We start from the raw sequence: 25,063 nt of genomic DNA, 5'->3' as shown, positions 1-25,063 counted from the left end.
ATTGAAGTTTAAAATTTGTTTTTTAGTGAATTTTACTAATCGTCTAGGCGGTTACGGTTAACGGTTTTAGACAATAGCCACTAATTGTAACTACCTTTTCACCCCTAATTCCCCTAATTTCAACTGATCGCAATCATTTAAAATTTCTTGTCCAAATTTCGGAATATTAGACATGAAATGAAAGACGAAGATGCAGGGCCCGAGGTGTCTGGTCAAGTGGGCTGAACACCCTAAACCTCACCAATGTAGTGAATAGTGATAATGGCTAAATCATGCTCATGATCCAGCCCAGTATCCCTTGCTCATTGCTGATCTAGCACAAGGCCCATTTCAGGCTTCTCGGGCCACGGGTGAAGAATACATACGGGTCCTTTTCATACGCGTTCCACGTATCCACTTTCCACTTTCCCTCCCCTCCAAAACTTCAAAAACTGCATTAAACAACACTGGAGGGAAACACAACTGCACAGGCCCGCACGCAAACCCAAAACCCAAACCCTCCCAAATTCCCAATGCCCAGACGACGCCTCAGACTAACCTGCTCCTCCGACGATGAAGACGAAAACCCTAACCCGAATCCGGATCCATCTGAACCCGTTGCAATATCCGACGACGACGAAAACGGCGACTTCATCGACGTCTCGGACAACTTCATACCGTCATCTCCTCCTCCGGCGCCGGCATCTGAACCCGTTGCAATCTCCGACAACGAAGAAAACGGAGACTTCATCAACGCCTCCGACAACTTCACCACGCCCTCTCCTCCTCATCCTCCGGCGCCGGCGTCCGACCGCTCGGCACAGCCAGATCCGGTTAACTCCACGGGCCAAGGATCAGACTCGCGCTCGGGTTGTCCGGTTGGGGATTCTCTTCTAAGGCTCGGGCTGAGCTTGAAGACGGAGTGGCTGGACGCGTGTTTGAACGCGCTCCAGAGCTCGGTTCCGGGCTTCGCGAGCCTCGACGTTGCGGCTAAGGCCAAGCTATGCTTCGAGCGGTTCTTGATTTCGGATATGAATCTCTGCGGAAACGGTGTGCTTCCTCCAAACGTGGACTCAATGCACTTGGTCGACCTGCCCGGGCCGTACGTGTTGCAGGTCAGGTCCGAATCTCGCTTTGAATCTATTTAATTGAATTGGTTTAGCGAATGCTTCATAAAATTGCTGCATTTTGCTTCGAAATCATGGACTTATCTATTTAATTCTTCATTAGGTCAATAATTAGTAATTACGAAAACAATTATTGCTCTTGAAGTAATCTAAATTGGCTTTGGAATCCAAAGGTTGACGAGATAGTTAATATCACTTGCCCTCTGAGGGGAAGGTATGAGAAAGCGCCTCCAGGAGTCAAAAGGTGCCTCAATTTATCGATGACAGACGGTGTTCAACGTGTGTTTGGCATGGAGTACAGGCCGATTCAAGCTCTTGAAGTTTTGGCTCCAGCTGGATTGAAGGTACAAGAAAACTGTATATGGTTTTTATATCTGCTATCTTGTCACAGGTACTCTTTACGTTCACGGATTGATAGACTTTGATGGGTTATCTGTTGCGCGTAATGCTCTTGCACATGCATTCTCCCAATTGTTTATTCTCATAGGATAACCATCTAGTATTCATATTTACAATTGTGAAGTAGGTAAGTTAAATCACCACTTATCCCAAAAACTTAAACTCTGAGCTTAAGCTGTAGGAAATGATGAATTTAATTATTCATTTAATATTCTAACAATCCCCTTATGTGTGAGTCCAAATTCCCCCTTAATAAGGGAAATCTAACACGTGCGATATTTAATTAAAATAAGTGATGAATGATGGAGAGTTGTCAAACTGGCTGCCTCAAAGCATAACAAAATATGATGCTGATTTATGTGCCTAGAATTGTGTCTGTCACGCGTAATGTTGGTGGTTTGGCACAAAAACAAAGACTACAAAAAAGACATCTTTTGATAAGTTGGCATGAGATTGTGACTGGCTTTTGATGTGGCCCTATGCCTTTGTGTCATTAAACTAGAAAATAATGCAAATGATTTAAGAAAATTGTTGCCGTGAGGGATTAAGCTCGTATTGATATTAGTCAAATTTTGTGCAAGAGGCCAGCTGTCCATCTATATGTGGTTCATTATGTGAATTTGCTCTTACTTGTTGCTTGAACATTTTCACATGCCAAGTAAAATGAATGAGAAATATCTAGTATATCTTTCCTGCTTGTTAAGATTATTCATGTTCTGACCTAGACAGATCATGTTTTTGACTTGTAGGTTGCCATCTGTAATGTACATATACGACATGGACTTCTAATGCTGGTCCCTGAAGCTTTTGAAGTTCTAGGAGGATTGGTTGAGGAGTTGGAGGCAGCACGCCAGCGACTTGTTGATGAAATAAATAAGCCACCAAGGGGGAAAAGGTCACTTAAAACCCAGCTATTTACACCTTTAACAGTTGCTATGTTGACTATCTGACATTGTTTTCACTATTCTTATCCAGAACGAGGACAGGAGTTATTCCTCCTTTAGCAACTAGAGCAACTCTTGCTGCATGGCCATCAAATGGTGCTAATACTGCTGGGCACAACAATAGTTCCACGTTGCAAGATGCAACCGCCTCTCAACTAAATAACCATGGTACATCATCAGTTCAAGTTTCACCAATACAGATTAAGACCTTGTATATAATAGCACTTATTCAAATTTGTGTGGTACTATATTTCTTCTAGATGTGGCAACTAGGGGATGTTGAGAGTAAATACTAAATAGTAAATAGCAGCTCATGCAAATTTTATTTTTGTGGACTTTCATAGTACTATCTATACAATGGTGTATAAATGTGAGAGCTTGTAGGACAATCAAGCTGTTCCCATTTCTCTCTCTTTCCTTTTTTTTTTTTTTTTTTTTTTTTTTTTTTTTTTCCACTCATCAAAAAAAAAAAAAAAAAAAATCTCTTTCCATGCCAAGCTACTTTGGAAGATGCCCTGAGCTTGAGAATCGTGAATTTGAAATTTGTATTTCTTTTACATAATTAGTTTTCCTTTTTACTGTTTTTGGGGGGAGGGGGGGTGTTTTAATGTATTGTCACATTAGACATCAAATCAGTAATCAATATATGCTGAAACTTCTAACCAAGCATAAGTCGATACGGCAGGAATTGGTACATGCCTGTATTGCCTTGTTAATGTTTTTGCCTGAATTTGTGTTCTGTAGGTGCTACTTGGGTTCCATCTGGCAGTAATACCAGCCAAAGGACCACTTATCAAAATACCAGCCAAAGGACTACAGAAGAATCTAGGGCTCCTGCTACTGTAGAGAATGCTGCTCCTAGCACATCATCTTCTGTTATTATGGGTTTTGAGGAAATGCATATAGATACTGTTCCCTTTAGCGGGGAAAATACCGTGACTAACCGATCCTATAATATTGTTTCGGAGGTTGAGGATATACAAATGGTTGATGAGGTGGACCACCCCATCATACTATCTGGAGACCGGGAAATCCCATTCACATACTTGGCTAGTTTGTCAGCCAAGATGGCAGCTATGAAGGAAAAATCACATTCTGTTCGGGGAAAAATTAAGGTATTTATTCTGTTTGCTTTATCAATAAGATGATCTGAGTCTTTTGGTTTTGTTCCTTTCAATTGAACCTGCATGGAGCCTTTAAAACATATTGTAAATCAGATTAAGTTCTTCTCCACTTGACTCCTCATCAAAGCCTGGCCTTATTGATCTGTAGTTGGCTAACTAATAAGATAGTCCGTATGTTACGAATGAAAAACCTCTAATATCTTAAATAATTTCAGACATCAGACTTACATGCATGTCATTCCTTTATCCCATTTCCACCATAATTCACACTATTGATGCCCTATGAGATTATATATTTGATTTGCTCTTCTATTTTTCCATGCCCTAAAGGAACCAAGTGGTTTTCCATGACCAGATTTTTTATATACTCCCCTTGCAAATTGATTGTTGAACTTTCCTCTTTTGTCTATCCCAAATTGAGTGTCAATTTGTAAAAATGTTAAAGCATTTAAATTTTCACTTCCTCCCACTTCCCCCACCAAACAAATATAGGAACCTTCTCTGGGACATGAAGTTAACATCCTAAGCAACCTTCCTTTGTCTCTAATTACGTGTGGCAAATGTTGACCTCATATTTGGCATTGTTTTATGAGAGTTAATTATTTTTTTATGTGTCTTTTCACTAATTGAAAATTATTAGAAATGTTAGTACTTAGGCTCCCTCTAGCGCCACTAACATCTTAATTGTCAATATCTTAAGACACATGGTTCTCTACAATCATACAATCTTGATTATTATTTGTTCTTTTCTTTGTTTATTTATCTCTTCTTTTGGCTCTTATCTAGCTAAATTAAACCCAATGTGATCTATTGACCAACATTAACCAAAAAAACCTTCAACAACTCGCTCTTTTCGACTGAATATTACTTGTGTAAAGTATTCAATTTTAGATGGACCTCGCAATTTTTAAATCTAAGATATCCTTATACAATTTCACATTTGTTATTGTTGGAGTGACATGGAAAACTTACAATGTTAATCCAATGATTCATATATATAAATTTACCTGAGTCACATTGTGCTTAATGTTAGACTTATAGTTTTCACTTCTAATTTTATTGCATGGTATTTTCAAATTGGCCTATATTTATGTCCTGGTAGAAGTATTCACCTTCAATTACTCGATCCTATATTATTACATTTTTCTGAAATGTGAACCCAAATTTTGTAGTGCTTTTTGACTGGCGTAAAGGGATTTCAATATAAGCAGCGGACAACATATGAGCTCCGGGTATATGTTGATGATGGTAGCCTTATTTCTGAGATCCTCATTGATCATGATGTGAGTTAAACTTGGACCTTCATCTGTTCATGATATGAGCGTATAGGAGTTTGGAGTTGTTGATAATTTGTTTATGTACTTCAGGTTGTACAGAAAGGAATAGGTCATTCTCCAGACGAGGTCACAGCTGCTCTTTCTTCTTTGGACAAGAAAAAAGTTGGTGACATGAAGGATACACTCAAACAGTTCCAGATTTTCTTAGCAAATTTTGAGGTAATATCTTTTATCTTTATTTATTTATTTATTTATATTATTTATTATTTATTATTTATTATTTTTATTTTTATAAAAAAAATTGTTTAGTAACGCTACTCATACTCATACTCTCACTCTCCTACTCTTACTCTCATACACCCATAGGTGGCATTCACTCTCACCATTGGATTTATGATAGATTATTATTGGATTTGATCCAATGGTGAGAGCGGGAGCCACCTAAGGGTGTGTGAGAGTAGGAGTGAAATAATGAGAGTGTGTGCAGCATTACTCAAAATGAGCATTTATGTGCAGTTTTTTTCATAATAATTTTGTTTCAAAAGTTGTTAAAAGATTATAAGTAATCCATGCCCTTTTCATCGCTCAATTAACTTATTAGCTACCAAAAATGGAAAATGTTCATAAAATCATTTTGAACCATATTTCTTTATTGAAGTGCATAAACCTGCAAACGAAAAACCTGAAATTTACCTTCAAACGTGTTTTCATTTTCTAGAAATCCTAAGTTTTGATTACTCTGAGAGAGAGAACCTAAAACAACACCAACTTAAGGGCATTATTTAAGGGGGTTTAAAAATTATCTTTTCTCCTAAATATGCAGGTGAAATTCAATATGGACATAAATTACGGGTTAGTTTTCAAATTTCTTTAATATGATAGTTTTGAAATTTGCACATTATACCATACTGAACAACATAAGCAGAAAAAAAACACCAAGGAATACAAATTGGAAAATAGTATAGTAATAAGCCACAATTCGGTGATCTTTATTTGCATATATGAGGACCCGAAACTGTATGCGCAGCCCTTTAGTGCAACCAAAATATCACACCAAGCCTTGGCCCAATCAAAATTTGAGAATCCATGCAACGAATACAACCCACGTAGTAATTTTTAAAACCCATTTGGCCAAAGATACAAAGAAGCTAAACTTCATCATGATATTTCAATTCAAGATATTTACCAAAGCTAAAATTCATTAAGTTTTAAACCAAAATCAAGAAACCCGTATCTCTAAATTCTAGAATATACAAAAATTTGAAAAACCTATATATATTCTCAGTACATCATTTTCAATACAAAGACGTCACTGCATCACCTTCTTGAATTAGAGAATTCATAAAAAACCACCACTAACAATAATTTATAGATTTCAAATTTTTATGGTAAAGCAAGCACAACATTTTTATGTAGTTAAGAATGTCAAAATTAGCAATTGCATCACCTTCTTGACTTCCGGAGGAAACAAATGAGGTATAGTCAGTAACATGTAGCCAACATAGAAAAGCAAAGAGCAAAGGTTATTCTAATTTATACCCACATAAAAGGTTTTCATAAATTTATACCCAATGGCCCAGCACAATTGTAATGCCAACTCTGTCTACAAAAGAAAACAAACAGGGAAATAATCCATCAGAACAAAATAACAACAGAATCATGGCTCTAACACCGTACCGGCCACCGTGAGTATGAAATTTGTTAATGCCATTTGGTTGTACTTTTGGTTCCGAGCCGAAGAGAAAGGCCCAAATCAGCGTTAAAAATCACCCCATTTCAATTGTGCAGCAAGCTAGAAAGAACGAACAGAGAATTGCAAAAACCAAAAGAGAGGGAGAGATAGAGAACACGTGTTAGAGAAAGAAAAGGAAAATAGAGAAGAAAGAATAAATGGAGGGAGAGAGAACGTCAGTTAGAAAGAGAAGGAAGAGACAGAGTAGAAGAAAAAACCTATGGATAATAATTACAAAGATTATAGTAATTTAGTTTGGGTGTACATTTGTTTCTTGAATGGACTCAGAGATAGAGGGGGAGAGATAAGAGTACTTGGGCTTGGGATTTGGATTAGAGTCGTCGCTTGTGGAGGAGAAAACGATTTCTTTATACAAAAAAACACAACGCCTTTCTTTCTGTCTCTGTTTATTTGTTTGTGAATCGAAGCAAGAGAAACAAAAGGACGGTTTTAAATAACTGCTAAAATTTTGTTTAAAACGTTTCACTTAAAAGGGTATGTTTGAATTTTAAAACTGTACACGTGGAATGATATGCCATCCTACTTAAAACTCCCCTATTATATATATATATATATATATATATATATATATATATATATACACTAGATTGTTTGACCTTGTATTCTCTCTCTTTGAGATTGACCGAAAGATCAATGGACGTGTTTTATGAATTAAACACTTCTCTGATAATGTCATGGTTCTTGAACTATGAGAATTAGTTTTTAAGATTAGTTGATCGATTAATCACTTCTTCATTTGGGAATGTTTGGTACCAGGGCACAATGCTTATAGAGATGAATGAGAACTCTTCGCTCCCAATTGCCATTGAGATGAACCAGGGCTGTCCCGAATCTGATGCATGGTTGCTCCTGAGAAGACTCAAGTCCATTATTCATTCCCAAACACCACATCATTCCCCCTTGTATCCCATTGATGTATCCCCATGATTGGCTATGCAGTTTACAACTGGGGGAAGAAATTAGGCTGTCAAATTTGACAAGGGTGGTGTTGATGCCGAGTCCATCTTTGGTGCAGGATGGCTCCTTGATTATGATTTTTAACGTTCAGGGATCAGAACTGTGTTTGGCAAGCAATTTGGACGGACAATAAAAGACGTTCATGATTCTCCTGATGTACAAGCTCTGGCATATGATGCATATGATCTCTGAGGTGAGAAATGCAAAGCCAATCAGCTATCGAGGAAAAAAAGACCAGGCCTGAGAATGCTGGGAAGAGCTGGAGACTTCTCCTGCATCTACTGAAGTGAGTTGCACGAGGACGAGGTATTTGTTCCACAAATCTTCTAAAGCTGAGTTCTGAATAATTCCAAATTGCATCAACATTTTTTATGCCATCACTTATGCAGGTGCATCAAAAGTAGCATTACTTTCCCTTGTGAAATAACGTAGCAAAATGTAGTTTTTTTTAATTTTTGCTGATGGACCCGGAAATGTGGACAATCGGCCTTGAAAAGTAAATAGAAATTCAATTTTTGCATCAGAACTTCTCCAATATGATTTCTTCATTGTCTTATGCCTGACAACTTATTCTTTAACACTCATAAAGAGCGTCTATTCTTGTATATTGACGTTACACGACCTAGAACTAGTTATGCACACTCTGGTTATCTCTAGTGTCCTTGTGCTCGGGAAATTGAACCGTATCCGGGTATATGTATTTCTTTAAGCCAGTTAGTTCGAGGAGCTTCTTGCTAGGTGTATCTCTTTCTGAAGCTCCAGGTCTGGGGAGTAGCAAGCGGTTACTCCACTCCAATATCTCAGGGCAAAACGCCTTCCGGGAGAATGCCGCCCTGACCCAAGCTGGTTGCGTCAAGTATTTCTCTCCACGGCACGCACCATCCACAATTGCTTTGGCGCACTCTCTAACGGGCGCTATTGGCATTATACTTACTAAAACCTATTAGCAATAGCATTTGAGTTAACAATCTGGGGGAATAAAATGGATTAACACCATTATGCAGCATATGTACATGCAGAGAAGCTTACATCTCTCATATCTGGATCAAGTACCATGTCGCCTTCTTTTGATAGGAATTTCCCTTGAGTCATTTCTGACTCAATTAAGCCTGGAGTCACAATTGTTAGTCCAATGTCTTTCCCAAATTCAACCCTCAGGGTCTCGTAGAAGCTTATCACTGCCGCTTTGCTTGCCTGAATTGAGTAAAGAATACTTATTAAAAAAAAAAAAAAAACAATGGAGAATTGAGTAAAGGATGCTGATGCTGATGCGACTTCTTACATTGTAGAAGCCTAATCTTGGTGCGGGTAACCATGCAGCAGCGGAAGCGGTTGGTATGATCTTCCCTTTGCTCTTTTTAAGACGTGGAAGTGCGAAATAGGTGGCATATACTGAACCCCAGAAGTTTATGTCCTATCAAAGACACAAGATAATTGAGAATGAGATTTTATAGTTCATACATTTTAACTCGGTCAGATGAGTTAACCTTGCAAACTACTATTCCATTCCGTCAGTTCAGGTGAGACCGGGGACTCTTTAACTGATTTTAGCGAGTTTCAATTCATTATTTGATTGCAGCACTCAGCTAATTAATTACTCGTTAAGGTGTACTAATTATACAAAAATTTCATAACATATAAAAAGTTAATACTTCACACTGCCTTATATATTTTTCCTCCTAAATTAACTCTGTAGTATATAAGAAGAATGTAAGAAGAGATGGCCATGTCGATGAATTAATTACCATAGCCGGTGCCAAATTAGTAATATCGGTGATGCTCTCAAACATGCAGACCGGAGCTACTCCAGCATTGTTCACCAGATGATCAACCGCCAGCATGAAAACCCACAAAACATTCTTTTCAGCCCCACAATATACGAAGAAAAAAAAATAAAAATAATAATAATAAAGCAAGTGCAAGGATCGAAAAATAGAACTTTTTTTCATTTCTCTTACACTGCCCATAGTGCTCGACCGTTTCATCAACAAACCAGTTGCAGTCTTCAACCTTGGAGACATCTGCCCGAATCACGATAACTTCAGGGGAACCGAGCTGATAAGCCGTGCTGGCGACTTCCTGGAGACGGTTCTCTCTTCTGGCTACGAGGGCTAGGCGAGCTCCTCTTCTAGCGTACTCGTACACAAGATGCTTCAAAACCACAGTATATATACAATACAAGCATGTGAAAAGGAGGGGAAGAGAAGCATGCAAAAGAGAAAGTGACGTTTTGAACAAACCTCGCCAATGCCTGAGGACGCCCCGGTAATAAGTTTTACTTTTCCAGCCACATCTTCGCTGAATATGGATTTTATGGTGGAGAGGAGAAGCTTGAAGAGCAGATATATTGGTAGAAAGGAGACTAACATGATTAGGGCTATGGGAGGGACTATGATATTCATGATTTTGTGGATGAAATCCATGGCTTTTCTGCAGGGGAGAGCGAGAGAGAAAGTTGTATTAAATAGAAGTGAAAGCTTGGTTGTCTGCAACGTGAGCACGTAACTTGCAGATACAAGTATACAACACCTACAGCTTTCTAGAGAAGAACCAAGGGCTTCGAGCAATCTGCCAAAAAGGCTCTCTATGTGTCAGTGATTAGGACTGCATGGTGTTGCTCTGTTTCAACACTTGGCGCCCAGGAGAAGCTGGTTTTTGTAATGCCCACTCGAAATACAACACCGTCAACACGGTTAGAATTCTTATACGCCAAAGGGTTCTGTGATTTCAAAATTGTAAAGGTGATTTTTAAAAATGTAGTCTAAGCGTTTATTTGACATTTTAAAATTACAGTCTAGCTTTTTTAAAAGATACTAAATTGCTTTGATACCATGAAAATTTTTAGAAGAAGTGATTCTCTTTTTCACATTATATCTTTTGCTTACAAAAAGTCTGTTATATAGACTTGAGAAGAGAGCACATCTCTTGGATCAATGCCCAAATCATCCATAATTAGCCTTTTTGACTTATATGAGGTTTACTACACCATAAATCCAGATTTTCTAGATTTGTTTCTTTAACCCTTTTTACCTGTAATTTGAAAACACACATATTCTAAATGATACACTTTTTGCAATTTAATTTAGAACCGCACTTCCCCAACGTACTCACTTGGTAGCATTCCTATTGGTGTTCGTATTTTTTTTTCAATTCCTTCACACTCTTCTATTCTCTTTTCTTTGTAGACAGGAATCCTTTGATATGTAGAATCCCAAAATTATTACACGAGGAATCTATAAGGTCCACAATAGACATGAATAAGGATTTGTATCTCCAATTCATTTAATTAAATGAATTATATTTTTTTAACTCTAACCCACTAATTTTTTATTGTTGGCTCCTATGTTAGAGGTCAAATTCGAATCATATTGAGATATAATTAAATGAATTATATTTTTTTAACTCTAACCCACTAATTTTTTATTGTTGGCTCCTATGTTAGGGGTCAAATTCGAATCATATTGAGATATGAGTATAAAATTATATAAATTGACTTAATCCAACCAATTTAGTTAAACATTTCAAACACTTCAATTGAAACTTCTTAATTTTTGAGTTAGTTCAATTTTTGTAGGCCGTGTAAAAAATTGCCAACCATGACTATTATGCAGGGCATTCAAGAAATCGCTTTGGATTATTAAACATCTTGCAATGACATTTTTAACATAAGACTTCACATACCCTTCTTACGTAGCAAGGTACAGACATTACCCAAAACTTCCCATCTTCCATATATGATACACCAAAAAAGAAGGAAATAGAACACACAAAACAGAACAAATTGATCACCACCAGTTTGAACCTCGTAGGAACACACAAGTTCCTCTTCGTTTTTAATCTGTCTTGATGTCAGGGGTGTGGATTGTAGATGGATAGAGAATGTTCTTGGCTCCCGTGAGATCCAATATCTTCTTGCTGAGCGTTTCCCTGTCTGAAGTCCCTGGCTTATTCATATACATCAACCTGTAACACCATTCGATCACCTCAGGGCAAAACACCTTCCAGAAATAGGTGACCTTGAACCATGCTGGCTGTGTCAAGTATCTCTTCCCCCGGCAAGCACCGTTCACTATTGCCGCCGCACACTCTCGTACCGTCCCAACCGGAATTGTGCTTACTTGAACCTGCTCATTATATATAAACATGCTAATTATATATATGTGTCACACTGGCAAGAGGGGGAAGCTAGGGGAAGAACTTACATCTCTCAAGTCTTGATCAACTACCATTTTGCCATCCTGCACTAAGAACTTGCCCTGGGTAATTTCAGACTCAATGAAGCCGGGTGTTACAATTGTTATTTTGATCTCAGGCCCAACCTCAATCCTCAAGGTCTCGAAGAAGGTTACCATTGCTGCTTTGCTTGCCTGAGGTGACATGACATACATAAGTATTCGTTTCCAGCAGCAAATTAAAAAAAAGATGGTAAATACAAATAATACTTACATTATAGAAGCTGGTTCTAGGTGCAGGCAACCATGAAGCAGAGGAAGCAAGGGCTACTATCTTGCCTCTGCTATTTCTGAGGTGTGGAACTGCAAAACGGGTGGTATATACTGAGCCCCAGAAGTTTATATCCTGCGATCAAGGACAATACATTAACATACATCAGACATTGCAACTCCAAATCTTGCCTGATCCTCTCCTCTCATTCTCACACCCATCCTTCAAAAGTGAGTGTGAATTACCATAATGGTTCTAAAGAGTGTAATATCTGTTGTATCTTCAAACATGCACACCGAATTGATCCCAGCATTATTCACCAGATGATCCACTGCCACCATCATATTGTTGTTACCACAATAAATAAATGAAAAATCCCATTTCAAGTGAACAAGAGAAAGAGCATAAAATAAAATCTGAATTAACCATTTGCACTTACATCTCCCAAAGTAATCCATGGTTTCGCCAACAATTCGCTTGCAGTCCTCAACCTTGGATACATCTGCAGGAATCACAAGAACATCAGGGGAGCCGTACTCGCGCGCTCGATCAGCAACTTCCTCAAGTGATTTTTCCCTCCGGGCCGCCAGGGCTAAGAGAGCCCCTCTCTTTGCATATTCATAAGCCAAATGCTGCATGAACAATAACCAAACGTTAAAATCTTCCCAATTAATATTTTGATTCAACTATTATTTAGTTAATATTCTATCATTACTCTCCAAAATTTAATTCAAAACCAATCAACGTCTCTCATCAAGTACTAATAATTTTATTTATTTATTTATTTTTTCTAATTAATAAAAGATTGAAGGGAGACGAATTGTGGCTATTCTATGAGAAAGCCACAATTCTTCGGGTAACTGCTTAGGAGGAACTTAGACGGCAAAAAACTGCAGACCAACCCTCAACACCAGCCGAGCCATAACTTAACCACCTTCCCCACCAATGCATCAATGAAACCAAGGTAATTTATACTAATCCGCCACGGATTCAAACCCTACTTACCTAACACATGAGAATTTCCTTAGGCATTGAAAAAAAAAATATACTAATAATTTTAATTTTAAAATTAAATATATGAAAAAGAAGTGCAAAGAGTAGTATTTAGAATCACTTATTTGAATTATAAAATTTAACAAAGCCAGGAAAGTCCATGTTCCACTTATATATATATATATATATATAGTTTTGGGTTGGGTGATTACCTCGCCTATGCCTGAGGAAGCACCGGTTATGATGACAACCTTTCCGGCCACATTTTCACTGAAAATGGAGCTTACGATGGAGAGGAAGAACTTGTAAAACCAAAAGGGTGGTAAGAAAAGGCAGAGGGAGAAGAAGGTGAATGGAGGAGCTACTATGTTCAGCAACTTGTGAATTACTTCCATTTCTTCGCTTTTCTTCTTAATTTTTACTGTACGTGAAGATTCTGGAGAAGAAGAAGATCACACACACACACAAACAATCAATTCTAAAGATTTTTATAGGGTGCAAATGGGTAAAATGTTACAGAGGAAAAAGTGGTGGCACGTTGCAGGGCAACTATACGACACGTAGCTTAATCTTAATTGGTGCTGCTATCTTTATCTTTTTCTGTTTATTATATTATTATTTTGTCGGATATTACTTCCTTCCGCTTGCAAACGGTGGGTTTTGCGTTCATGTTAAGAGTCGTGAATAGAGTACGAAACATGTTTGTGGATTACGATTATTACAGCAAACGTAACGCCCGTGATACTTTAAAATATTTTTCTGAATATTTATTTATTTTTATTTTATCCTTTATGTTTTAATTTGTTGGTGATTTCCATCACCATCAGGTCAATCCAACTTCAATCTCTTCACTCACTTTATTTTTTTCCTCTTGTTGGTGATTAATTTCTATAATCATGATAAGAGTTGGTCGATCAAACTTTGCTTCAATCTCTTCACTAGGAAGTCTTGAAATATATATATATATATATGATTCGTTTATCATATTAGAATAATAATGAATGGATTGATTGTTAGAAACAAATAGTTAATGAGATTACAGCCAAATTTGATTCAAATCAATGTGATAAATTGATAATTTAATTTCTTTTTTTCATTTTCAATTAATTGAAATCCCCCTATAAATATGGGTCTCTTATAATAATCAAAGATGCAACGTCTTAATTAGACTTTGAGTACATTGGACTTACCTTTACGAGGCATTTGGATGCGACAATCTTTGAAAAATTTAAAAGATCATATCGTTTGATTGCACTTAAGTGGAGGGAGCCCAAATACTCAAGAGAATTTGTTCATTCCGGAGCCTCCTAATTGCCTTCACTAGAAATGTGGATTTGCTTCTATTTGGGTCATTTTTTTATCCTCTCATTTTGAAAATCAACCATTCGATCAAACGGATCACACAAGAAAAACATGCAAGTCCTACCGATTGCATAGTTGATTTTCAAAATGGGAAGAGAAAGATAAAGATTAAAAAAAAAAAAAAACAATAAAGCAATTCTCGATGAAAATGAGATTATTGACTTAGACATGCATGTAGTCATAGAGAATAAGCTTTTTCATTAAAGTTAATATTGGGCCTCAATTCATGCTCGTAAGAGAATGAATTTTCTATGAAAAGTTAATAATTATCTTTTTCTCTCTTCTCCAAAATATTATTTTCCATATTTATTTTAGAGGAAAATTTACAAAGGACTCTTGAACTATCACGCATTTTGAGAAGACTTCCTAAATTTTGAAAACTCTCAATTTCATCCCTCGAACTTTCAATTTGATGCAATTTACCCCATCCGTCAATTTTTGCCGTTAAAACCCCTAAAAAGACAAAATTACCCATTCGATTTTCTTTTTTCCAAAAAAAAAAAGAAAAAGAAAAAATGGGTCACAAGGTGGCCCAAGTGTGGGTCATTTTGATTTTTTGATTTTTGATTTTATAAAAATTTTTAATTTGAAATTAAGGATAAATTTGGATATTTATAAAAAAAAAAAAGAAAAAAAAAGTCAAGGGTATAATGGTTATTATATCACTTTTAACATTTAAAAACTAAAGAAGATGTTTAAATTGACTGCATTGAAAGTTGAGAGCTTCAAATTAAGAGTTTTGGACTTTGGAGGTCTTTTCAAAACGCGCAGTAATTCAAGGGTCTAAAATGAAGTTTCCCCTTAATTTTTTTCTCTTTCAATTTTGATTGTCGCTCGCAAGTGATAATTTATTAATAGAAAGGCTTAAACAGTGTTTGACATTGCGATTTTACTTACCAAAAAAATAAGACTTTAAACCATATTGCAAAAAGTTATTCACATAATAACAAAGAAAGGTTCCAAGGTGATATGTCAAACCAACTCGAGTACTAAGAAATGATGTTATTTTTCCTTATACAGGAGAATATTTCTCTTATCCGCCCTTATATTCAGGTAATTCTCTTATCCTCTCTATTCACCACTACAGCGGAGAATTCTAGCTTCAAGCTTCCTGTTTCTTCTGACCCTTGCAATGAGATCATCAGCCCTTTTACTCAATTCCTCAGCAGGCAAAGCAAAGCCATTGTTTCCATCTAAATCCTCTTTTGCTTCTGCCCATTTAATCGCTCCAGTATCCTCTGCATCTTTACCAGTCCTTTTCACATTTTCTTCAACGCATATCAATGTTTTTGCCTGTCTCTTGACTTCAATTGTTGAAGAACTTTGAAGGCTCTGACTCTTGTTAACATACTCATGATATATAACATCATTAGCAGGAGAAGGCTTTGAGGAAAAGATTTTCGATTCTCCTATGAGAACAGCAACGATGAGATTGCCTATTATAAAGGCAAACTTGTAGCTGAAAAGGGCCGAACAGGTGTTTGGGAGAAAGACAGTGAGAAAGACCGTGAGAAAGACCTTCATGGAAGAAGAAAGGGATGGATACCAAAGAGGGCTGCAACAAAATAGGCCGCAAGTTAATATTGTCAAACAATAAAGGAATTGGTTGCCCAGAAGTTGATTGCTCTTATACTTCTTGATGGCTCTGAGCTTTTCTAAACTGAGAGGATCCATTTCGGAGTTTTAAGTATAGAAAAAAGAGTTAACTTGGGTTTTAAGGTAGGTTTAGGGGTCCTCTTCTACTTGGTGAAAGGAACAGAGGCAATTTGGACGAAGAGTTCTGGCACCAACATAAGAAAGAAGAAGTTGGAGGATTTTCATCTGCCTGAACATGGAGCATCACAAACACAGGATTATATAGCGGGTAAAGCGGGTTATTTTGGTAAGATTCCTCAAATGGTGCTTTATTCCTATTTTTTATGACACGACTTTTAAATTAAAAAGCCATGGGTCCACGAGAGATTTGTCTGTGTTTAATTATTGGGCACTTTTCTTTTTATGTTAGCTTTCCACCACTTCAATGTTTTGATACTTTTACTGTTGCAAATCCTATAATAAGTATGGGATTGAGATTCTGTGCAGGAAGTGCGGTAGCTCTAATCTTAATTAAACGGTTTAAAATCTGTCACATGATCACTGAATGACCAAACTATCTTAGTAGTTAAAAAGGTGGTTTAGCCACTTCAACCGAGTTTTCGAGAGCGGCCGAACAACCCTTTTCTGCCAAGCTCAAAGACCAATTTCCACACTCAACGTTTCGGTTCTTAATATGCTATAAGGACATAATAGATTTTGAGCCGTTTATCCCAGTTAGAGCTATTACACGCTTAGGTATTGCACGGGATCTCAATACAATATCTATAAACGTGACAAGAATTAAATATCTTTCTTCCAATTAAATTGAAGAGTTAAAATTAATATTGTGATTAGTCTACTAAAAACTTGGCTGCATCTTATATAGTTTGGTGGGAACTGGAAATTGCTTCACTGATCTGATTGTGCTATTGCATTGCTGCGAACTGATCTGGCGCTGCTGGGGCCGTAGAGGTATATTCTATATTCTCCCAAAATTTATGTATCTTAAGGCTTACACTTAACCTATTAAAAGAGAATTCCACTTAAAAAGCATTTGCATCTTCTTTTACTTTCTGTGTTGCTCAATGGAAGAGAAGTGGGGGTTGGTTAAAGGAGTTGCTTAGCTTGCTTTTCCTTTAATAATTCTACCAGTAAAAGGCACATTAATTATTGAGTACTGAAACATGAAAGGGAAACTAGTAAGAAGCATGAGAATGTGCCTTCAAGAGTCTTAGTCAGAAAAGAAAATGGTTTGCTTTGGTTTTATGGTTTATTAACAGATCCCAGATAGCATGAAGAAAAACATGGGTTCTTAGCAGCTCTAAACCCTACTAAAGATAACATTAAGTAGCCTTTTATTCTCTTTCAGGTGCACTTTAAGGAAACGTACTAGACAATCCCACCTTTCTCATTCAGATTTTTTGCAAATTAATTAGTCAATAATAGTGGTTAGCAGTATCACAATCACAATAATTTTGCAGTCTCATCCAAATTCCTGCTCACATACTTGCATTTGTTTGCCATAGAAATAGATAGCTAGAGTAGTGAATTGCAAGTTTCATCATTCCTTTATAGAACTGCAATTTAATGCTTAGAGGGTTTTCTCCTTGGCGGGACTCAAAGTATCTTAGCAGGTGGACCTTATACCTAAAGTTGCTCAGATACCTGTTTCGGCATTGCATTATTTCTCTCATTCCCAATCCAAATTCCGGACAAAATTGTTTTAGGAAATGTCAATCCACCTTCCATGAGGTAACCGGTAATATTTGAATTGGAAATGCTTGATAAAATAACCAAACAATTACAAATTATTACCAACAAGTGTACAATAAGTTACTAGTACTTAGGCAGCCTCTCTTTTTCCTTTTGGTTGCTTTTCTCCCAGCAATCTTCCTCCCAAGATTGTGTTCTATGATAATGATCTTATTAAGGATCGTCTTGATCCTATTGGTTTGGTTTCTTGGATTAGAGAGGAAGAAAATAAAAAGTAGTGAAAGCATGCCAATCCATACTAGATATTTGTTGGAAATTGGAAATTAAATTGCTGCAGCTCTCGGTTTGGTTGAGTAATCTTTTAGGCCTCAAAATCGAATGTATCTAAATGCCTCGTCATTCAAGATATGTTTGTTTTATTTATTTGCTTGGTAGTTTGTTGTGCTATTTCTTTTTAGTAATTTATCAACAAGTTGGCAAGCGGTACACATATATTGATTATTGAGAGAGAAAGTAGCTTTTATTTACTAGATTAATAATACAGCCTTCCAAGGTTTTGTCGATTCCTTAAATAGATCAAACTTTGCCTAATTTTAAAATTGGGAAAGTTTCATGGGCCTATCTGTTTAAACAAATGAGCTCCCTATTTCAGTGGATCGACTCCATCAAAGATCCAAAAGAAAAGGTTAATAAAGTAATAAGTGTTGAATACAGTGTGGTCGGCTAAAATTAAGGCATATGCCTATACAAGCAAACATCATTTTGATTTGGATCTTTAGCAATTTATTTTTTTAATTTTTCGACTTGTTAGTAATTCAAGCTATTTTAAAATCTAATTGCCTCAAAAGGTAGGTCGATTGTCTGAGACTTGCTCGGACAAATAGGCTCATAAAGACACTCGCATTTACTGCTCAGATTGCTAGTAATTCGAACATAAAATGTGAGAGAACCCTTATAAGGTCTACTTGCCCCCATCAGGTAGGCAGATTATCTAAGACTTGCTTGAACAAGTGGGCTCATAAAAGCACTCACATTTACTGCTTAATTGTTAACAACCCGAACAGTAACTTTAAAATGTAGCAATCAATCAAGCTCAACTCTCCACTAACTAGACTTTTTGCTCCTATCGTTTCAGACATTCAATTGAAGTTTTAGCATTTTTGCTTTTGAAATGCTAAAAAAGTTTCAAGAAGTATCAATTTTTGTGCACATCACCTTGCTAAATAGTAGGCTGTTTTTAATCTAGTGTTTAGAAGCATTTTCCATACTTCTTCCGTTTTGGTGCTGCTCACTTGAGAATTGATTTTTTTTTTTTTTTAATTACTTTAGAATTGATCTAAGTGCATGCTTTTACTAATTTAAGCGCATGCTAAGATTGAGGCCTATGCCCAAACAATCAAAGCATATTCGGTGCTTAATTTAAGGTCATGCTTTGTAAAAATATATAAATAAATAAGGTCATGCCTTAATTATTAGGCTCCATGGGTGTAGACATTGTGACTAGGCCCCGATGCATGTACGTACGTAAAGTACTATCAATAAAATACAAATACATGTGCAAATTATGTCAAGTCTTCGTATTTTCAAACTTTTTGGCATCCAGATCTCAGCTTTCAAGACTCGTACCTTTGAATATTTGTAAATAAAGACATCCATTACTATTTTTCATCAAATAAATAACACACTGACAGTTGTATACAAATACAATTATACCCCCACAATTCAAAAATTCAAGAAAGAGCCTTAAAAAAAAAAATAAAGTTACCCTGGTTGGGTTGCAGGCTTGCGCCAGCCAGAGCCCAGTCCCACGGCCATGGGCCGTGGCTAAGTCGTCATCCATGATCCAACCACGACCGTGGCTAGTTATCACCTAGCCCCAGCCCAACTCTTTTTTTTTTTTTTTTTCCTCTAATTGTTTTTTTATTGAAGGTCATAATTATAGTTTCATAATATATATATTTTTAAATCTCTCTCTCTCTCTCTCTCTCTCTAATTTAATTTTTCCGAAGTGAAATGGGGATGGAAATTATTCTTATATTGCAACAAAGGCATCTGAAAAGGAGCTCTATATATTGTAAACCGTGTAATTCTTTTCAGAATTTTCTATCAGGAAAACAAAATAAAAAAATAGTACGAAAAGGAAAATGGATCATCAAACTTTCTTCTTGGGGTTGAAGAACTCTAGGAGTTAGTCGTCACGATCTCTAAACCATCCGTTTTTCTTAATTTGCTCCCTCACAAATCTCTCATACAAGAATGCTGCCCCTTTGGTCTGAGGTAGAACTAGCCATGCCACAAATACTAGCTTCACTTCGTACCAGATTGGTATCCTGAAATTCAAGTCCAGAAAATTGCATGCTTAATTAATTAATTTGATAGATGTAAATGTTAATTAGAATATTAATTAAATTATCAAATTAAGTATTTTTATTATTTTAATTTTTTAGAATAATAATTCTTTCTTACAACTCTAGAACGGGTTGGAGGATCATCTCGAGGAGAGTAAGTAATGAGTATAAGATCCAATAAGCAAGCCACTGCTCATCATCCACTTTTGTTTTGCTCTCTATGGCCATCACTGTTTCATGTCTGTAAATGTAATCGATCCATGCAGATTTCCCCCAGCCAATACTTATATACATAAGTTTCTTTAACCAAATCAACATAGAACACACACACACAAAAAAAATCGAAATTAAGTGTTTATGCTTACAAGGGGTACAGTAGCGTCAACATTGGCCTGCATGAATCATCAAAATATGTTGAAAAGTAAAAGTTAAATATGGTATAAGAGCAAATATTTATTTTAATTAAATATTTCATGTGTTAAATATCATCTATTTAGAAAATGATTAAATCCATATGAAGTTAAGTTCTGAGAAGAATTAATAATTTAACAAAAGGCAAGAAAAAAGAAAAGAAAAATTGATTAACAAATTGTCGCATAATTAAAGCTTACCCATAAAGTGAACGAACAAAGAAGAACAACATCAACAGCATCCCCATTTCCCTCCACCCAGTAATTTCGTGGGTTTTCCCTAAAAACAACAAAGGAAAGTGAAAATTAACAGAGAATCTGGTTGATGATGAGTAAAGTGAACAGGTTTGTCAGCCAATCAGAAAATGGTTCAGAGCTATGAGCACAAATCATCTTGAAAGGTTATCTTTTATATATATATATATATGAAACACATGGGACCGCGTGAAATGGTGGGAGAAAGTATCGGATTTATGCTTCAGTTTTTGCATGCATGTGCATGCCGGACGTGCTATTCGTAATTAACATTTAGACTGTCATCCTCATAATGGCTTTGAGCTTTTTTTTTTTTTTTTTTTTTTTTTTTCAAGCACAAGCTTCGTGTTTGAAGTATCTAATTAAGCAGGCCTGGTAGTGAGTAATTGGTTTCCAACTTGCTTAGCCCGGCCACCTAAGAATTCTTGTGAAGAAGGAATTGGATAACGGCCCCTCTAATTTGGCTGTTTAAAAAATTCGAGCAGCTTAAAAGAATAATTTATAATTTGTCTAATTTGGTTGTCTATAATTTAGCATAATTCGAGTACAAATTAGTTATAGAGAATCTCGATTGGAAGAAATTTGAAATCTTTATTAACTCCTCCACATGTACGTATATTAGCTTTAAATATCTCTGGATTCTATAATAAATTTCCAAAAGGCCCAACAAACGATATGGCCTAGTACCTCATTCCAATTCCTAATAAGGGATCTTGAACCGTTAATCACAATAATGGGCTGGACCCATATTAGAAATGATAAAGGAATAAATTAAAATTCTAACCATACTTTTTGCGCCACTTCTTACTTAATTAAATAAACCAACTAAAAATTAATCCATATAATCTTATTAAGATATCTTATCACCAACCTACCCCAACTACTCCTAGTGCATGATGGCATCAGGATCGATTACTTTTGTAATTCTGTTTAGAATTTGCTAGCTAGCAGGAATAAAAAAAGAAGAAATTTGTATGACCATTGTACACGTTACGAACATCACAGAATCAAAGGGTTTGAAGAAGGCCCTGATCGATTTCATTAGTAAACAGAAAATGAAATGCTTTTTGAATTAAAGTCAGAAACTTTAGTACAATCCGTCAAATATACCACAACAACATGGAGAAGAAAAACCAGAAAAGCTACACATTAAAGGAGAAGATCCACCCGACCAGCAAGGAAAATGTATTGTTAATGTCCCCCATAGTCCTTTCTCTTCAAGATGCCTCGTGATCCCCCTGTCCATTCACATACACAAAATCCCTAGTATGAATATTGAAAATGCTTAATTGGAAATAAAAATATTATATTATTAAGTGTTTCAAATGGTAAATATATAAAAGAGTCACCCACTTTCTTTGGAACGATGAACTGCACGAACTTGGTCTTGCCCTTGCCATTGGGGGACTTGTGGTGATGATCATCTGATCTCACACCTCTATATTTCTTGATTTGCTCTCTCACGAATCTCTCATATAAGAAAGCTGCCCCTTGGAACTGTGGTAGAACTAGCCATGCCACAAGCAGTAGCTTCACATCATACCAAATTGGTATCCTGCACAAAACTCACACCAAATTTAAATAATCCAAAAATAAAAAGGTATTTTGCTACCTTTATATATATATATATATTTATGAAACTTTTCTTATACCACTCTAAAATTGGTTGGAGAAGCATCTCCATGAGAGAGAGGAATGAGTACAATATCCAATAAGCAAGCCACTGTTCGTCATCCAGCTTTGATGTGCTCTCCATGGCTATAACAGAGGCATATCTGTAATTGAAGGAAAAAAAAAAAAAAAAAAACCCATTTTCTTATATATAAACACAAAACAGAAAGCTACGCTAGTTTGAATTTTCTAAGGCAAAAATACTCACAAGGGGTACAGCAACGTTAACCCCGGCCTGCATTCAATCATCAAAAATATTGGAGATTAGAAGTGAAATGAAATTTCAAGTTGATTAATTATAACAAAATTGTCACACACAAAAAAAAAAGCTTACCCAGAAAGCGAATGAACCTGGGTGATGAATGTCCAGAGTTTCCCCATAATTCTTCCCCAAGTGCTTACGTGGGTTTTTCCAGAAGAAAACAAAACAATAGAGGAAAGTGAAAGTGAAAGTGAAAGTGAACAGAAAAACTTGTTTCGAGGGGTAAAGTGATCAATCAACAAGGCGCGCGGTGAGTCTAACGAGAAAGTGGTTCGGTGCTATGAAGACAAGGGGTGGTGACATTGAAGGGACGTATACTTATAGTACAAGAAATGAGATGGGGCCACGTGGCGTGATGGGAGAAAGTATCGGATTCTGCCTTAGAGCGTCGAGCTAGATCTGGCACCGTCTACATTAAAGTTGTTTCCTGTTGGGCCTTGCTATTGTTTAGTTTACTTTCGATGTACCTTAACAGATGGCTTTGTTTGTTCTTTTCCCCGAGCACAAGCCACGTGTTCATTTCCATTTGCAAAGGTCGGTCGTACGTGGCATCAGATGAAGGCTCCAAATTTATTTACGCGGGTAAAACAAGACAGGTTGCCACCGGCGTGGCGGTGAGCAGATCAACGTCATGCATTGGTGTTCAACTCTCATAGGGTTTAGGGTTCTTAAAAGAAGAATATTAATATTGGAAGACCTACTATAGTCTATAGCTGTGAGATTTGTGAATATTTTTGGAATAAATAATTAAGGTGATAAATTATCTTTGTTTTAAAAGTTTAAATCGATAAGAGGTGATAGATTTAATTAAAATTAACATTTCCAACCCCAATAATGGTTCATTACGATCCTACTCGAAAGTCGTAGATCGACTAGCCCAAACAACTAAAAACTGTAGTAGCCTATTAGGTGACTCGTAGGCTGGCCCATCTACAAAGCCATAGGGCCTATCCACTGTGGGCAATAATCTACTTCATCCAATGGCCAGCAGGCCCACCTACTGAATTGCAATCAGAGAAAGAAGTTACGAGATTAAGGTCAACCCAATTTTATCAAAGGCTTGTTCTTAGATAGGGCTGACCACCGCTTCCTGTGGGCGGGTGGATATTATCCACCCATTCGCCCATATTAATAGGGAGAAAATCTGCCTTTAACCTTACGGCCCAGTGGGCCCATTTTAATAGGCCTGCACACCTATATAAGCCTACATGGGGCGCGGGTCGGGTCCGGTCGAATCAGATCAGATTTCTGCCTTGTCCTCTACTTGACCTGCACCCTGCGGGTTTGGAAAATCCTACCCGCTACTCGGACACAGTGAACCCTATTCGCCTGGGTTCGGGTTTTGCGGGACGGGTTTAACGGGGTGGATACTGCAGGTTGGGCAGGGTAGGTGTTATGGGCATGCCAACAAGTCCCCTAGATCCGCCCACAATGACAACCACCCACAACAACAACGATAAAGAAGACGAGGACGAAGAGGAGGAGGACAACGACAACCCTCCACCCAAGAAGCAGAAACCCCTCTCCTCCCTCACCACAACCTAGCCGTCAAACCCCGATCAACCACCACAACAACAACCCAATGACGGCGAGAGTGAGTGTGAGAAGAGAAGAGAAGACTGAAGAGAAATAGCGAGAGTGAGTGAGAACTAGAGGCGCGGCTAAGTTATAAATTTAGATTTCGGAGGATCTTAAGTGTGTTTTTTTTTTTTCCTTTTAAGTGCTTATTAGCATAGCAGGGCGGGTACCTGTTGCCCAAAAATTTCTATACCCGCAACCCACCCCACCCCACATGAGTTGGAAGAAATCCAACATGTATCCACAAAAAAAAACACCCAAATCAGGCCGAGAAGGGGGCAGATCGGGATAGGTTGGACGGGATTTTGCATACCCCTAAATTTACATAATTGATATGGGTAGTCATAGGTGAAAAGAGTAAATAAGGAATATAGCAAAGAAATGGGCGGTATATAGTTGGGAGACAGATGACCTATAATGATATTTACCATATCTTATTTTCTCTCACATCTGAACCACTCCAATGTCTAGAGGCCTGCCTTTTCCTAGCACAACGAGTGGTACACTCAACTATTTGTCATTATTATCATGCAAGTTACCTACAATTAAACACTCCCATACAAAACCATGCAAATTAACTACACCCCTCAAATCTCTATATTAATTTGCGTGTAAGATAAAGAAAAAGACCCCACTTCATTTCTCCCCCACCCTTGGAAGTAGTTGAGCTGCAAATCTATCTCCTTTAGTATTTCTTCTCCCCAATCATGTTGTTAAGAGATTGAAGATTTCCCTTTCTGTGTCATTGTTTGACTTAGACTAGCTCTTTCTAAATTGGTTAGACCAACCAATATTTGAAACTTGTATCCATCTCTTAAACAAGGCAACATGAGGGAAGCTACACCACCATATATTTCCTAACTTTAATTTTGGTCGTATAAACTTACTTTAGA

The 25,063-nt window shown here is 37.0% G+C and overlaps 6 protein-coding genes across 6 annotated transcripts; 1 reads left to right on the top strand and 5 right to left on the bottom strand.

Annotated features, from left to right (window-relative positions):
* The first annotated feature begins 465 nt into the window (after positions 1 to 465).
* Positions 466 to 8,073, top strand: RMI1 (recQ-mediated instability protein (DUF1767)). Its single transcript, XM_059586697.2, has 8 exons — positions 466 to 1,094; positions 1,280 to 1,450; positions 2,255 to 2,400; positions 2,481 to 2,617; positions 3,194 to 3,564; positions 4,746 to 4,856; positions 4,941 to 5,069; positions 7,360 to 8,073. The coding sequence occupies exons 1-8, from the start codon at positions 513 to 515 to the stop codon at positions 7,528 to 7,530; spliced, it is 1,818 nt and encodes a 605-aa protein (XP_059442680.2). The 5' UTR covers positions 466 to 512; the 3' UTR covers positions 7,531 to 8,073.
* A 58-nt stretch (positions 8,074 to 8,131) lies between these two features.
* Positions 8,132 to 10,222, bottom strand: LOC132173325 (11-beta-hydroxysteroid dehydrogenase A). Its single transcript, XM_059584788.2, has 6 exons — positions 9,801 to 10,222; positions 9,519 to 9,711; positions 9,306 to 9,361; positions 8,843 to 8,974; positions 8,590 to 8,754; positions 8,132 to 8,500 (listed from the first exon to the last, which is right to left on the bottom strand). Exons 1-6 carry the CDS (start codon positions 9,981 to 9,983, stop codon positions 8,189 to 8,191), a joined length of 1,041 nt encoding a protein of 346 aa, XP_059440771.2. The 5' UTR covers positions 9,984 to 10,222; the 3' UTR covers positions 8,132 to 8,188.
* A 948-nt stretch (positions 10,223 to 11,170) lies between these two features.
* Positions 11,171 to 13,441, bottom strand: LOC132175375 (11-beta-hydroxysteroid dehydrogenase A). The gene is made up of 6 exons (XM_059587313.2): positions 13,209 to 13,441; positions 12,443 to 12,635; positions 12,249 to 12,334; positions 12,007 to 12,138; positions 11,763 to 11,927; positions 11,171 to 11,684 (listed from the first exon to the last, which is right to left on the bottom strand). The coding sequence occupies exons 1-6, from the start codon at positions 13,389 to 13,391 to the stop codon at positions 11,394 to 11,396; spliced, it is 1,050 nt and encodes a 349-aa protein (XP_059443296.2). The 5' UTR covers positions 13,392 to 13,441; the 3' UTR covers positions 11,171 to 11,393.
* A 1,953-nt stretch (positions 13,442 to 15,394) lies between these two features.
* Positions 15,395 to 16,365, bottom strand: LOC148587140 (uncharacterized). Its single transcript, XM_088515033.1, has one exon. The coding sequence runs from the start codon at positions 16,030 to 16,032 to the stop codon at positions 15,430 to 15,432; it is 603 nt and encodes a 200-aa protein (XP_088371159.1). The 5' UTR covers positions 16,033 to 16,365; the 3' UTR covers positions 15,395 to 15,429.
* A 3,364-nt stretch (positions 16,366 to 19,729) lies between these two features.
* On the bottom strand, positions 19,730 to 20,898 carry LOC132176522 (HVA22-like protein e). The gene is made up of 4 exons (XM_059588753.2): positions 20,606 to 20,898; positions 20,360 to 20,386; positions 20,113 to 20,235; positions 19,730 to 19,976 (listed from the first exon to the last, which is right to left on the bottom strand). The coding sequence occupies exons 1-4, from the start codon at positions 20,650 to 20,652 to the stop codon at positions 19,835 to 19,837; spliced, it is 339 nt and encodes a 112-aa protein (XP_059444736.2). The 5' UTR covers positions 20,653 to 20,898; the 3' UTR covers positions 19,730 to 19,834.
* Positions 20,899 to 21,663: 765 nt separating this feature from the next.
* LOC132175938 (HVA22-like protein e) lies at positions 21,664 to 22,864 on the bottom strand. Its single transcript, XM_059588036.2, has 5 exons — positions 22,665 to 22,864; positions 22,539 to 22,565; positions 22,312 to 22,434; positions 22,013 to 22,214; positions 21,664 to 21,897 (listed from the first exon to the last, which is right to left on the bottom strand). The coding sequence occupies exons 1-5, from the start codon at positions 22,709 to 22,711 to the stop codon at positions 21,877 to 21,879; spliced, it is 420 nt and encodes a 139-aa protein (XP_059444019.2). The 5' UTR covers positions 22,712 to 22,864; the 3' UTR covers positions 21,664 to 21,876.
* Positions 22,865 to 25,063: the final 2,199 nt, after the last annotated feature.

This window comes from Corylus avellana, chromosome 3 (genome assembly GCF_965113065.1).
Source record: "Corylus avellana chromosome 3, dhCorAvel1.hap1.2, whole genome shotgun sequence".
In the NCBI taxonomy this organism is placed as follows: Eukaryota; Viridiplantae; Streptophyta; class Magnoliopsida; order Fagales; family Betulaceae; genus Corylus; species Corylus avellana.
Note: the sequence above shows the minus strand (reverse complement) of the source record. Positions and strands in the feature narration are given on the sequence as shown.